The sequence below is a fragment of the Topomyia yanbarensis genome, chromosome 2, assembly GCF_030247195.1.
Source record: "Topomyia yanbarensis strain Yona2022 chromosome 2, ASM3024719v1, whole genome shotgun sequence".
Taxonomy (NCBI): Eukaryota; Metazoa; Arthropoda; class Insecta; order Diptera; family Culicidae; genus Topomyia; species Topomyia yanbarensis.
In genome coordinates this window covers 135,793,463-135,807,329 of record NC_080671.1, presented here as the reverse complement: position 1 = coordinate 135,807,329, position 13,867 = coordinate 135,793,463, and the positions used below count along the sequence as shown (strand labels likewise).

The following is a 13,867-nucleotide window of genomic DNA, read 5'->3' as shown; positions in this document are numbered from 1 at the left end:
AAATATGGGATTTTGGGGCCAAAATGGCCCTGTACCCCACTTTTCCGTAGTTTCTAGATACAAAAACGTCTCCATTCAAATACTAAGATTATTTCCTTTCAAAAGCGGCATAAATTGTAATTTTCTGATTGCTACTTCGTAAGTTATAGCATTTAATGTATTTTCCCTCATATTTTCCCATACCACCAATTTCAAAAAATTTCAAGCGATGAGGGCGGGGGTCTAAAATTGTCCAAATGATGTGAAATTTGCCATCTGAGCTTACCTTGACATTTGTCACAATATGAGAGGGGGGCCTTAGTGAATTCAAAAAAAAATTGCGATGCCCTACTGCGGGGAGACTTGACCAAGAGAATTTTAAAAATCCGTAATAAAAAATAATGACATAAAACATACTGTAATTATTTTTTTCCATATTGTCGAGATCATTAGGTAGCAGTAAAAAATTTAAAAGGGTTGCATTTGATAAATTTTGATTTTTTAATGCAGTTTTTTTAAGAATTAACTATACTGCTTGCATTGCATGTTCACACATCACGAAATCAGTCATACTATTGCTAACTTTGTTTACTAATACTAAAATATAAAGACTTATGTTTGAGGTGGGATTTTTTATGGCGTGATTAACTTCAACAGTAGATACCAAAGCATAATAAATATCAGGAATTTTGTATCTTTCTTCAGCTAATTGCCACTTGGTGAAGTCTCCCCATAAAATCTTGGTCAAGTCTCCCCAACATTAGTTATTGCGTTCAATGTCATTCAAATTCTAGTAATAACTATTCCAATGTTCCAATTTATGTAAGATCATTTCACCGCTTCACAAAGATTAAGGTGGTGTATTAGTACATTAATAGCCGTAAGCTCAAACGCGTACTAACTATTTTTAAACCGGACTAACTTTTAAACCGGCCTAAACTATTTGGTAAGCTTTAAACCAACGATGCTGTCATTTATATGGCTGCGTTCTGATCTGCGATACACGACAATGTTAAAAAACAACAAATTCATGTTAAAGAAAATGAGTAAATTAGACAACATGGAGAATTGTTTTTCATTCCTATATTTTCTTGCAGTAAAATAGATTTTCTTCGTCATATGTCTCGTTCCATAGCGTGTGAGAAAAATTTTGTCAACATGTAACTGATATGTTTCTGAACTTAGAACTTTAACATGGTGGATAATTTATAGTTGGCCGGAAGTACTGCATTTTGTAGTGACATAATATTTAGTGCACAAAAGAAAATAAGTTTGAAGTGGTTGAACCATCGTTTGTAACTGGTGCCATGATAGTTGTTTTAAACTTTGATTAAAAAATTGGTTGAAATATTTCAACTTGAATTAAAAATTAAATGTGAATATCATTCTAATTGAACACGATACCTGTCGACACGGAAGGAGAATATTTATATTCGTTTCAAGCTAATTTTCACAAGTTTGGAATAAATATCAATTATAAATAAAGGTTAGATCACACTCTCGCAGAGTTGTACACGTTTTTTCAGCGAAGCTTTAATAAAAAGTAAACAAAGGTCAAACAAAAAATTAAACTTTGACAGAATGATCACAAGTATTATATTTCATATTGTTGATTGCATATTTCTGTAATGCATCAATGAAGATTGGAATGATTTTATTTGCTAACAAAATTTCTAATATTTTATAAACAGAAATGAAAGCTTTGAGCATCCTAGTAATATATTTTTACGAAAAATATATTGATCGCCATTGCGTTCGCAATCAATATTAAAATATTTTTATATGGATGTTTTATGTGAGTTTATTCATATAGGAAAAATGCGTTTATTTAAAATCTTTTATTTAATCTTTGCTTAGGGTATTTATGGAGTTACTTTGTAAGCAGTTAACATTCTGATTTAATTTGTAAACTGGGAGTGAAAATAAGAAAATTTATAAAATAGTGCATTTTACGATCTACATCCGATAGTCATTTATTTGGATCTATCCAATGAAAAAATATATTTTTTTTCGTTATTCACTTTCTTTGATGTAAGATACGACAAATATATGGGCAATAATTCGTGATAACATGTTATTGATTTATATTAAGGAATAAAATGTCCCACTTATTCTCACAGCGATATGTAGAAGAAAATAATCAAAACAATTCTTATAGCAGATTTGATTCTAATTCGCAAAAACAACTTTGATCTGAATATACGATAATCGATTCGATTTATCCAAATGCTCTCCTGTAACTCTTCGATGAGCAATTGGAATCAAGCGTGTAGAGAGAAGGAAAGAACAGAGAAATCAAAAATACAGGTAAATATAGTTCGACGGTGCTTGTCTTTCCTACCTGTTAAAACTGGCTTATTTATTGCCATCTTTATTGCAAGCAAAGAGAGCCATATTGCTCCAGAAGAAAGCCGAAGAGAAGATTGAAAATAACGAAGTATGCGCAAGAGGAGCATGTCATATTTTTGTCTTTTTCCGGTAACATGATGCTGCCATTTGTATTACTGCGTTCTGATCGGCAATATACGGCAATGTTAAAAACCGTACAATGAGGTTAATTGAAAATTCACTGTTTATGCCATATATTTATATTTTTTAAATAATTTCGGAATCCTCGATTTAGCTTAAACAATTAAACGCTAAACATTAGAATTATTTAAGATTCAAGTGGCTAATACTACGTTCACACAACAAGTGAAACTGTGTTTTAACGCTATCTCGATGACATTTTTCTTGTTGCTAATTATTATAACATGTTTTAACTCTGTAGTGTGAACATAGTATACAACGTTATTTCGCTATTTTGCTTATAATGGTGCATACTACAGTGAACGTTATAGAGTTGTATTGTTAGTGTCTAGCCACTCCAAGAATTGAAAAAGCTTCTCTAACATTATATTTAGTAGTCAGATAGTTCAGCCAAATCTGACTATTTCAAATTAAATCAAATGCTTACAGAACAATAATGGAAGCTTACCTTTTTTGGAAACGTTTGTATTAGTTGCTGTTCTGCAGCACATGAAAAAGCCAAAAACAATTATTTATTTGCTTCAGATAATTATGTGGTCATTTATGTGGTCAACTGCTCCACTAACCATGCATATAGAATTTGGCAGACCTACTTTGCTGAAAATGAAGTAATTCAAATTATCAGTACGACCTGAGAATTTGACAATTCCAAAAACTGATTATCAGGGAAGTAAATTTATCAAATGGGTTATATCCAAGTACTGAGCTTTCAACATCTTGGATTGGTAAAACGTTCTATTCAACGAAATTTTGCGACGTCGTGCGAAAATCGAGAAAGTTTCAAATCCCGATTACAAAATAATAAATTACAATTAATTACTTCCTATAGTCTGCAATCTGTCTGATAATCAATTGACAGATGTAACTTAATAAATTAAACCTGACACTTGATGCAGACAGTGAATCTTCAGGAGGCACCTCGACAAAATGCGGTGTAAACTGTAACTCAAAATTTCCTGGACCAATCGTACTGAATTTTGCACAGTTTTTCTTCTTCACATCATTGCCCAGGTAACTACAAAATCTTTTTGCAAAATGCTTGATATTATTATTTTTTCAATAGCATTTTCATCGTTTTTTAGCAATAAGACTTTGGATTCAAAGTGCTACGAAAAGTTCGAAAATCGTCCAAGAAATAAAAGCCCCATTAGTTACTTGTGGAGTGATGTTAATAACAACTATGCAAATGTATCAACGATTGGTTTTGAGTTATGGTGTACAACGAAAAACCAGTTTTCGACGTGGCACCTGACTGAATAGACAATCTTTGCATCGAAAAAAAAATTAAGGAATCCAATTTTTTGCCGATAATACTTTACACAACCCCCTTAAGTTCGGACACGATTTAGGCGATTCTTCCGCATTCAACTTTTTGTGTCATTTTCCTAGTCATCTGTCCAGTCTCAACTTTCACAACTTCTTTCAAACCCTGTGCATTTCTGTTCTATCACTAAGAATTAAACGACAATTTGTTCTACAGTGGAAATGCTAATCGTTCAAGATTTGATTGAAAATTATAAAATTTTAATAGTGAAACAATATAAGCAAGCTTCGATATTATTTAAATAACGATCAAAATGAGAATATTTGTAGCAGATTGTTTGCCGTCATAGTGTTACTTAGGTTGCATGGCATGGCTTTATTTACAATCTTTTATTTAATTTTAGTTTGGATTCTTTCGCAAGCAGTAAAAATATAAGAAAACTTCCACTTGCTTATTGTGTTCTTTGTGAGAAAATATAAGTAGAAAAGGGTACACATTGTGATTATATATTCTTTTCTTTTCCTCTAGTTAAACTAACTAAAAAAATGTGGGTAAATTAAACAGCTTCACTCATTTTGATGGCCATAAGTAAACGAACAAACGCAAACAATTTTTATTTAATGCAGCTCTGCATCCAATTATAAAATTTTGTTCTACGGTTTGTTTAAAAATGATTCGACTTCTGCTAACCTGCAATATAACTCTTCGACATGGCATTTTCAAATGAGCGTGCAGCACCTTATGGATAGGACGATAAAGAATATCAAAAAAATTACATTAAAAACTCGATTATAACTGTTTTTCGTACGAGATAAAACTTGCTTACTTGCCTTCATATGGTTTGTGTGCAACATGGGCCATAATATTGCACATAAAGGTCGAAAAGTTGATTCAAATTATTGAGATGTATGCAAGAGGAATATGGCGCCCCTTTACACTGTTTTCATTTGGCTTCAGGATGCAGCCATTTCTGCGATGACAGGTACTAACGTCTTAGACCGGACCAAACTCAGGCATAAAATCAAAGATAGTACCGTGCGGCGGTACCAACTAGCTTCAAGCTTACCGCTATAATAGTAATTAGTAGTCGAGTAGCTATGTCCATACAAAGTTTGATAAAAAATTTCATCATTTAATGCAAATTTATTAATCACGTAATATTTTCTGTAAGGAAAGGATTTTTCATTCCAAACTTTTAAAACTATCTTAAGGGATCGAAACAAGTATAAAAATATTATTGAAAAAAAAAATTAAGAATCGAATAGAAGACACCATAGTCAAAAATAGAATTTTGCGCTTGGTCTCGCCATATTCCCCTACCTCCGAAGACACCAATGTCCGACATTTAGCCAATTTCGGGATGATTTAAATTTAAAATTTGAATAATATTTTTACTCGGGGTATTTTTTTGTCTCTGGCAGAACAATATTAGGGATCATCCATAAATGACGTAGAATTTTTGAGTGATTTTAATACCCCCGTTCCCCCATCGTAGCATTTCGTCACAAGTCTCTACATACCCCCTGGTAATTACGTAGCTTGACGGTAACTCTCCCCCTCCCGTGTCTCCGTAAAAATAAAACGATGTTAGATGAAATGGGTAAGGTTGTCGTGTCAACCCCTATTCCGCTTTAAAAAAAGCTACGTAGCATGACATGGTCGTCACACATCATCACAAAATGCAAAATTCCCCCTCCCTCATATAATGCTACGTCATTTATGGATGGTCCCTAACCACAAACAAATCAACATCACAAAAGTACTCACTATTCGGAAACTTGCTTCTATTTTAAACGAGACAAGTTTTGAATAGTTTTTCCTAAGGTTCTAGAACTTTTTTTAATTTGAAAAATAAATATCCTAGTTTATATACATATGGACACTTCGTTACTCGTTTATATGTCGTTATATGAAACTATCTTTTTTTTTTGAAAATTGATGAATAATTTGTATTTGTAAATAATTTCTTGGTTAATGATTTATTTGTGTTCGTTGAATTCAATTAGTTATGTGTACGTATTGTTTAATACTTAAATTTAGAGCTTTTTTCACAAACGTGCATCCCTTTGAGCCAGAAGTCATTTTGATGTGTACCAATTTCAATGATTACAGTGTATGTTAGTACATTTATTATAAGTACATTGGCCTAATATCTGCATCCTACTTCCATGGTAAGTGAGATGAAACTGTTTTTGTAGATTAATCTTCTGAAATTAGCTGAAATTTTGAATACTTTCTTTTTGGATTTGCGATCAATGCACTAAATATTACTATATTTTGCCTTAAAAATGCTACTATATAAAAAACGTTACAATTTTTCGCATCTACCAAGTTGTGAAAATATTTTTGCTGTCTAGAACCAGCCCCTAGTTTTTGGGCCAACATAGGGTTTAAACCTGTTATAATAACTTTTTAGAATTTCTTCAAATGCTCAAAACAATACCCATTCATTTATATTTTATGATAATAAAGTTATTTTTGCTCGGGATCCTTTTCCGACCCTTGTCTAGCTCATAATTATATCATTTTTGGATTTTTCAGAACATTTTACATTTATTTCATGTATTTAGATCCTTTGTTTCGTTAATTACTAAAATCAAAATACTTGATAAAGCACACTTTAAAATTTCAATTTCCCCATATTTGCTATAATAGAATTGCTACTTTCAACCAATAAACCATCTCTAAGACACCCTACTGCTTTCAACCATTTTCTCGCCTCCTCCAAATCAGATAGTATGAAATGATTTTGCCGAAAATATAAATCTGCTAAAATGTGGACCACTGCTCCTATGTGTTTTTAAAGGGAGAGTCTGTTGATCGTGTTTAAACTCGTAATTTTCAAGGAAACTAAAAACTAAAATAAATCAAATTGAGCTAAAATTGTTCGAAGAAACCATAGAATAATGATAGAATTTTGAATGTAACATTAGTTATAAAGAAACCCCGAGCAAAATATTTTCCGAATAAAAATAAATTGAAGCAAACGATTTGTTTTGCAAATTTCAAGACCCCTTAATACCAATGCGAAACTGGCTAAATGATGTCTTCGAAGCATTTCATTAACGTTACAAGTCCGTTCTTCTGACAGTGTGTGCTCACTGATTTAACCTCCTAAAAGGGAGATGTATGTTTTGATTATTTGAAAATTACCTAAAAATTCACCAAATTTTGAAAAAAAAAAATGTTCTGGACCCCCGATAGAACATTTCAAAGTTATGCTCAGATGAAAGAAGAGCATCTAAGCTTTCGATTAGTGATTATTTTGGCGATGCTGATTTTTTTGTTTTAATATTTTCTACCAGAGACACCGTGACGTACATAGCGTTGTTTGAGAATAGGTAGATGAAGGTTTCAGGGTAAACAAAGGAAGATACAAAGGTATTTCAACCGCTTTCTCACCACTCGAATACCGTTGGGAATACCTGAAGCTGAAGAAAAGGTCATTGCGACAAATATTTCATTTAAAAACGTCGGGTATTTCCGGAGACCGATCGTTTTGCTTCAACTGTGCCATCCTCATAGTATACGAAAAGTCTTAACTATAACATTCTCACACTCAACAAAGTGTTTCATGTTGTTGAGTAAAACTTAGGCTACTGCTGCGCAGAAGCTATTGAGCCATTTCAATGTTACAATTCGTACTTGTTGCAGTTGTTGCCGGTATATGAATATGAATATGTATTTTTACTGATATACCTTATATTCTAGTGGATTGAATTTTGAGACCCTTGAAGTCTACCTGATATACGCAGAAGAGTATACTTATGATGATCACTCAAGGATATCTCGATCTGTTGATTTCATTTGTTGTGGATTTCTATACTTATCCTGACAGAATAGCTGTATATATTTTCCCGCTTGTTTGCGAGTTTTTCGTGACCGACATTTTCGGTCGATGAATGTTAACTGAATTTCCATATCCTTATCCTATAGGGATCCCTATTAAATGAAATTTCAGAAGGTACCACTCACATAAAAAAATTGTTCCCAAAATCGTAAACAAAGCATCACGAATTTTGGAACAATTTCGTGAAAGTATTGTTTTTGTTTTGTAAACTTCCGTCATGGTTTCCAAAATGTCATTACAAAATCGATTTTTGTAAGCGGACTAGATCACAACTTTATCAACATTATTCATGAAACCAAAGGTTAACTCATGATGTTAGTCATAGACTTAGGATCATTACTTCACAATATCAAAACATTCTGGATATTTTCTCGTGAACTATTTCTCGAAAATCGGATTTTTTCATGAATCCATTCAATCCGCATGAACTAATTCATTATTCCTGAAATATTAGTCACAATCCAATATACGTGCGCGTGAAATAGTTCACAAAATCATGAAATATTTTTCATATATTCGTGAGCTGGTTCATGATTTCTAGCGCATGATTTACACGGTGTATTTATTAGAACAATTTTATGCAAAAAAAATCAGCATCTCTGAAACTTCGGAATATGAAAGAATGGGCTTTCCCCTTTCATTTTAAACTAAGATCAAAATAATCCGTCGGGGGGTCTAGAGCAACTTTTTTTTTTGAAGTTTTTTTCGTAACGATATAGGTTTTACTACTGGAGCTAGTTCATATTCCGGTCCCTAGATGGTGCTTTATACATTCGAACAACACTAAAAGTGAGAATTTGATAGAAAACTTAATTGTCTTCAAGTTTGTTGACCACTAAAAATTGATCTGAAATTATCCGGAAAAGTTGCTTAAGATTTTAACAACGTTATATCTAAGATAGTTTCACACGAGGCCTAGTGGTTTGGAAATATGTTTACTCGCACTTATTATATTACCAAAAAAGAATTAATATAATAGGCTTAGTGGCATGAAAATATTAGACGGGATTCATTACGTTGACAATTCTAATTGACCTTCTGAAAATTAGGATGTTTGACAGAGTCAGAAAACTATTTGTGCTTTTGGTTTGTAATCTTTCCCGATAGTTTCGAAGGAACTACCATTCATCGGAAGGTATTGCTTGGTTACAAGGGTTTGCTTACATTTATGTTTTAGAAAGGACCATACGTCGTATAATTTAGGTTAAGTCTTAAGTCAGCTATTATAATTCCGATCAAGACGAAATGTTGGGACACACCGTTTCTAATTTAACGCAAACCACAGCAGTAACTGTCCAAATTATTGTTTAGCGTGAAACGATTTATTCAAATTTTCTCCGCATAGCATATTGTGGCAGTTGGATTTTACGGCCATTTCCTATCAATTATGCGAGATATCGTTACTAAATTGATCCTAGATTATGCGAAATTTATTACTTTTGAAAACAAAATATGATATGAGTACAACAAAAACCTTATATACATAGAAGTCCTCGAAAATATCCCAAAAAAAATTATCTTGATCCAAAGACTCAAAGTTTTTAGTTAACTGTTTGTCACATTGAGTTAATTTTGCAAACGGATAATCAGCGTTTTTAACCATGCGTTGCAATGAAATCCGCGAAATAGTGCAATGGTGCGTTAAAAGTTTCATTGAGTTTGTTCAAATATAAAGGTTGAAGTTCAGGACAAGTGAATTTTATACGAAGATGCCAACAGAGTAAGAGATTCATGTAAGAATAGTTATCAGTCATCCCTGAGAACAATCGAAAAAATGAAAAAGAAGGCATCATAGCAAAAGCTGTTTCTGCGAGAGGAATCACTTACCATCATGAACAAGAATATTAATATCATACTAGTTTTGTCAACACTTATCTAAGACTTTTCATCTCAAACATATTAATGGTGCTCTGTATCAGGGAATTATAATTTTCAGCTAAAAGATGAGACTTTCCAAGCTCTCAAGTTCCGCTGAATTCACTATTGAACTAAACACAACTATTTGACAAATAAAAAAAGTGCTTGTGAATTGACAACCCACTAGGTCTTCTGTAAAGCTAACTTAGACTTAGAATTCGTTAAAATATTAAACAACTTATTCGAAAAATTTCAAATCGGTTTTTAGTTGGTAACAAAGTTGTAGACAATTAAATAATCTATCAGATTCTCACTTTTAGTGTTGCTCGAATGTCTACAGCACCATCTAGGGGCAGAAATATGAACTAGTTCCATTGTAAAATCTATGTTTTCACGAAAAAAAAACTTCAAAAAAAAAAGTTGCTCTAGACCCCCCGACGGATTATTTTGATTTTGGTTTCAAATGAAAGGGGAAAGCCCATTCTTTCATATCCTGAAGTTTCAGAGATGCTGAATTTTTTTGCATAAAGTTGTTAAAAAAAGACACCGTGTTTACAATATATTTTTCATGTTTGTCATATTTAGAAGATATTTCTAATCATTTTCCTTTTCATGCAACATAGTAATGAAATTTTCACGTAAACTATTTCACAACATTTCGGGTATGTTCGAGCAGTAGATAGCAAGACCTCGAACATCGTCATTTATCTAATAAGATTCAGTGTGATGTCTGGACATATTGATACAGTTTTCAGAACAAGATCAACCAACCAAAAAATAACAAATCGCGATACGGCGAAGAGAAATTACGAATACCAGGATGAAACTGTCGATATTATGAACTTAAGTGACATTACTAGACGTGTCAATTTTGAAAGTAAGCCCTGGAATAAAACATCACGATAACGTGAACAGAAATTACGAAAATCGTGACTAAGATCCAGATCATGAACTTAAATCACGCAACTTGTGAAAAAGAATGAAAATTGTGACTAAGATCCTGAAGTCATGAACATAAATAAACATGAGACTTTACTCGTGACTAAAATATCTCGACAACGTAAATATAAATTAGGAAAATCATATCAAAGTTCGAAAAAATCATAAACATAAATCACAATATCAAAAATCGTGACTACCCAAGTAACCATAAGCATTAAGCCATTGCACAATATTGGTTAAACATATGCGCTAATGTTGCATAGAGACTCTATTGTAGTATTTACAATGCACCGAGGCTATGTTTTAGCATCATATATGCCTACCGGTACAGCCAAAATAGAGCATCGTCACTTGCTCTTTATACGTATATAAAACTGATATATCGCATACCTGATTCAAGGATTTTCACAGCATGTATGCGTTACACATGCATTTAATGCCATTATAGAGCAATTATGGAGCAAATATAAAGCCGATATACTGCTATCAAACTGCTGTGGTTTTATTGGTTCTGTGATTTCTCTTGAAGCTTATATTCGGCATATTTCATTTCAGTTAATTAAATGGATATTAGGCCATGCGGGTCCGCAACAATCCTGGGTGATTACGAAGAGGTCCGCCGGACGAAAAAGGTGGAAAATTGCTGGTCCAGACAGCAAAAGCAGCGCACTTGCCGCGAGAGATGATAATTTTCTTAAAACATTATTCAAATCATTCCACTAAGGATATTCATTACAATGCATTAGAAGACAATCCTTTTCCCTTTTTCCCCTTTTCCCTTGTTCCCGTTGTTCTCCTTGTTCCCCCTGTTCTCCCTGTTCCCCTTGTTCCCCTTGTTCCCCTTGTTCCCCTTGTTCCCCTTGTTCCCCTTGTTCCCCTTGTTCCCCTTGTTCCCCTTGTTCCCCTTGTTCCCCTTGTTCCCCTTGTTCCCCTTGTTCCCCTTGTTCCCCTTGTTCCCCTTGTTCCCCTTGTTCCCCTTGTTCCCCTTGTTCCCCTTGTTCCCCTTGTTCCCCTTGTTCCCCTTGTTCCCCTTGTTCCCCTTGTTCCCCTTGTTCCCCTTGTTCCCCTTGTTCCCCTTGTTCCCCTTGTTCCCCTTGTTCCCCTTGTTCCCCTTGTTCCCCTTGTTCCCCTTGTTCCCCTTGTTCCCCTTGTTCCCCTTGTTCCCCTTGTTCCCCTTGTTCCCCTTGTTCCCCTTGTTCCCCTTGTTCCCCTTGTTCCCCTTGTTCCCCTTGTTCCCCTTGTTCCCCTTGTTCCCCTTGTTCCCCTTGTTCCCCTTATTCCCCTTGTTCCCCTTGTTCCCCTTGTTCCCCTTGTTCCCCTTATTCCCCTTATTCCCCTTATTCCCCTTGTTTCCCTTGTTCTCCTTGTTCCCCTTGTTCCCCTTGTTCCCCTTTTTTATTCATTTCGTTTATTTGATAGGCACAAATGCGTTAGCTTGGCGGTGCCAAATTCTTTTGTTTTTACATTTTGGATATTTTAAAACTAGGAGGTTACAATGTTGAAATATTTTTTTTTAAAGAGAAAAATTTTACAGTTATCTTATGACTAGAAATAAGTTTCTATATACAAGAGAGGGGGCAAAAGATTTTTTTTTGAAAAATTTTAAAACAAGGAATTCAATAGTAACAGTTTTTTAGGAAGTATTTACAGTTATCTTAAAACTAACAATATAGTTTGGTACACAAAAGGGGGAACAAATATTTATGAGAAAATTCACAGGTGTTTTAAAACTAGGGATACAATTCTATTTACAAGATGGAGGACAATAGTTTTAACAAAGAGGTAAAATTACAACTATCTTAAAACTAGGAATACAGAATACAAATTTGAACTTTTTAGCGGAGACTTATGCTTGGTCAAGATATTCAGAGGGGGCTGTAGAAGCAGTTGTATCAAGGACAGGGGAGAGAAAGCGTAGATGGTGACCGGGAGAGAAGAGCAAAACTTGCAACTTCCGGCAAACGGGAGATCAGCGAAACAAATTAGCGCATCAGTCTAGTAGGTCGGATTGGCGGGTGGTATTCTTCAGACCCGCGGGGAATCCTTCAAAAGTCATCGGACCTCGAGTCGCTCTCGCTTCAGTTTCCGTAGTGGTAAGTGCGACGGCGGTTACATAGTTGAAGTCTGGAGTTGATCGGTCCCACAAGGCAGGAGAAAACTTCTAAAACGAGAAATAAAAAGAGAGGGGCTAAATTGGGATATTTATCGTTTTTATGAAAGTATAAATAAGGGACATATAGGGGAAATCACGATTTGCCAGCATATCTCGGACTGGGACATTGGGTGGTTTACCTCGGACCCCCCTTGTTCCCCTTGTTCCCTTCTTCCCTTGTTCCCTTGTTCTCTTGTTCCCTTGTTCCGTTGTTTCGTTGTCCCCTTGTTCCCTTGTTCCCTTTTCTCATTTTTCCTTTTTCCCTTTTCCCTTTTTCCTTTTTTCCCTTTCCTTTTTTTCCCTTTTTCCCTTGTTCCCTTGCTCTCTTGTTCCCTTTTTCCCTTTTTCCCTTTTTCCTTTTTTCCCTTTTTCTCGTTTTCCCGTTTCCCCTTTTTCCCTTTTTCCTGTTTTCAAACGTTATAAAAATACCAGCCAGATTATCCTAATCAGTAACTGACACTGTCTTGGCACCAGTTGGTAATCATATCCAAAGCGTTGCACGTTTTGTGATGCATGTCAACAATAAGATTTTGGGAAACCACATCGGCTTAGTCAGTTTTTAGAGCAGGAAGATCAGGAAAATCGGTTGCCAAATTTCATTATATAGCACATCCTCATCCTGTCTTTACTAGGTCGAATTGAACCTTTTTCTATTTTTTTTACTTTTTTGCTATTTTACTGTTTACTGTTTCGTCTTTCGCTGTTTCACAATATAGAGTGGAGTGGGATCAAGCATGTCAGTTTTCTTTGGCGAGCTCGTGCGATGTTATTTTTGCGCTGATTTTGACAAACATACACTCGTTGGAAGGCAACGTTTTTGCTACAATGGTAAGGCAAATGGTAAGGCAAAGATACTTTTTTTCGATGTTTTTTTTAAAATCTGTTGTACATTATATTCGAGGTTAAATTAAACAATGTACTCGTCTAGAAAATCACCGGTTCAACTTTTATATTACTGTAGAATATTTAAAAATTAAACTGACGTCATTCAGGTAAGAAAATAAGAAGTGATGATGTGAAAAATCATGAAACCGCGAAAGGAAATGTTGAAAAAAAAAGTTGATACGGCAGCTGTGCCTGGCTTTGTACTTGCGAATGACTACTTCGGTGGCCTCGTCGGCGCCAGAGTGTGGAATTGAAGCTGTTAATTCCGGCCCACGTGGTTTAGCTGTGAAACGATCAGTAGTGACCTATAGTGCCCCAGGCTTATGTTTCGTATTGATGTCCGTATTTTTTTTTTCAAAAGCAAATGTATCGAAAAACCAACACAAAACTCGTGATTAGCATTAACTTT

The 13,867-nt window shown here is 34.5% G+C and overlaps 1 protein-coding gene across 1 annotated transcript; it reads right to left on the bottom strand.

Annotated features, from left to right (window-relative positions):
* Positions 1–6,808: 6,808 nt before the first annotated feature.
* Positions 6,809–13,088, bottom strand: LOC131679791 (N66 matrix protein-like). Its single transcript, XM_058960538.1, has 3 exons — positions 13,032–13,088; positions 11,173–11,811; positions 6,809–6,886 (listed from the first exon to the last, which is right to left on the bottom strand). The coding sequence occupies exons 1-3, from the start codon at positions 13,086–13,088 to the stop codon at positions 6,809–6,811; spliced, it is 774 nt and encodes a 257-aa protein (XP_058816521.1).
* Between the last annotated feature and the right edge of the window lie 779 nt (positions 13,089–13,867).

What these genes read in the sequence shown, in the direction of transcription:
- LOC131679791 (XM_058960538.1), bottom strand. Translation starts at nt 13,088, where the DNA reads ATGCATCACAAAACGTGCAACGCTTTGGATATGATTACCAACTGGTGC. An exon ending in CCAACTGGTGCCAAGACAGT is followed by an intron (nt 11,812 to 13,031) that starts GTCAGTTACTGA and finishes TGAATAAAAAAG; the next exon opens with GGGAACAAGGGGAACAAGGG. An exon ending in GGGAAAAAGGGAAAAGGATT is followed by an intron (nt 6,887 to 11,172) that starts GTCTTCTAATGC and finishes TCTCCCTTTTAG; the next exon opens with GAGGTTAAATCAGTGAGCAC.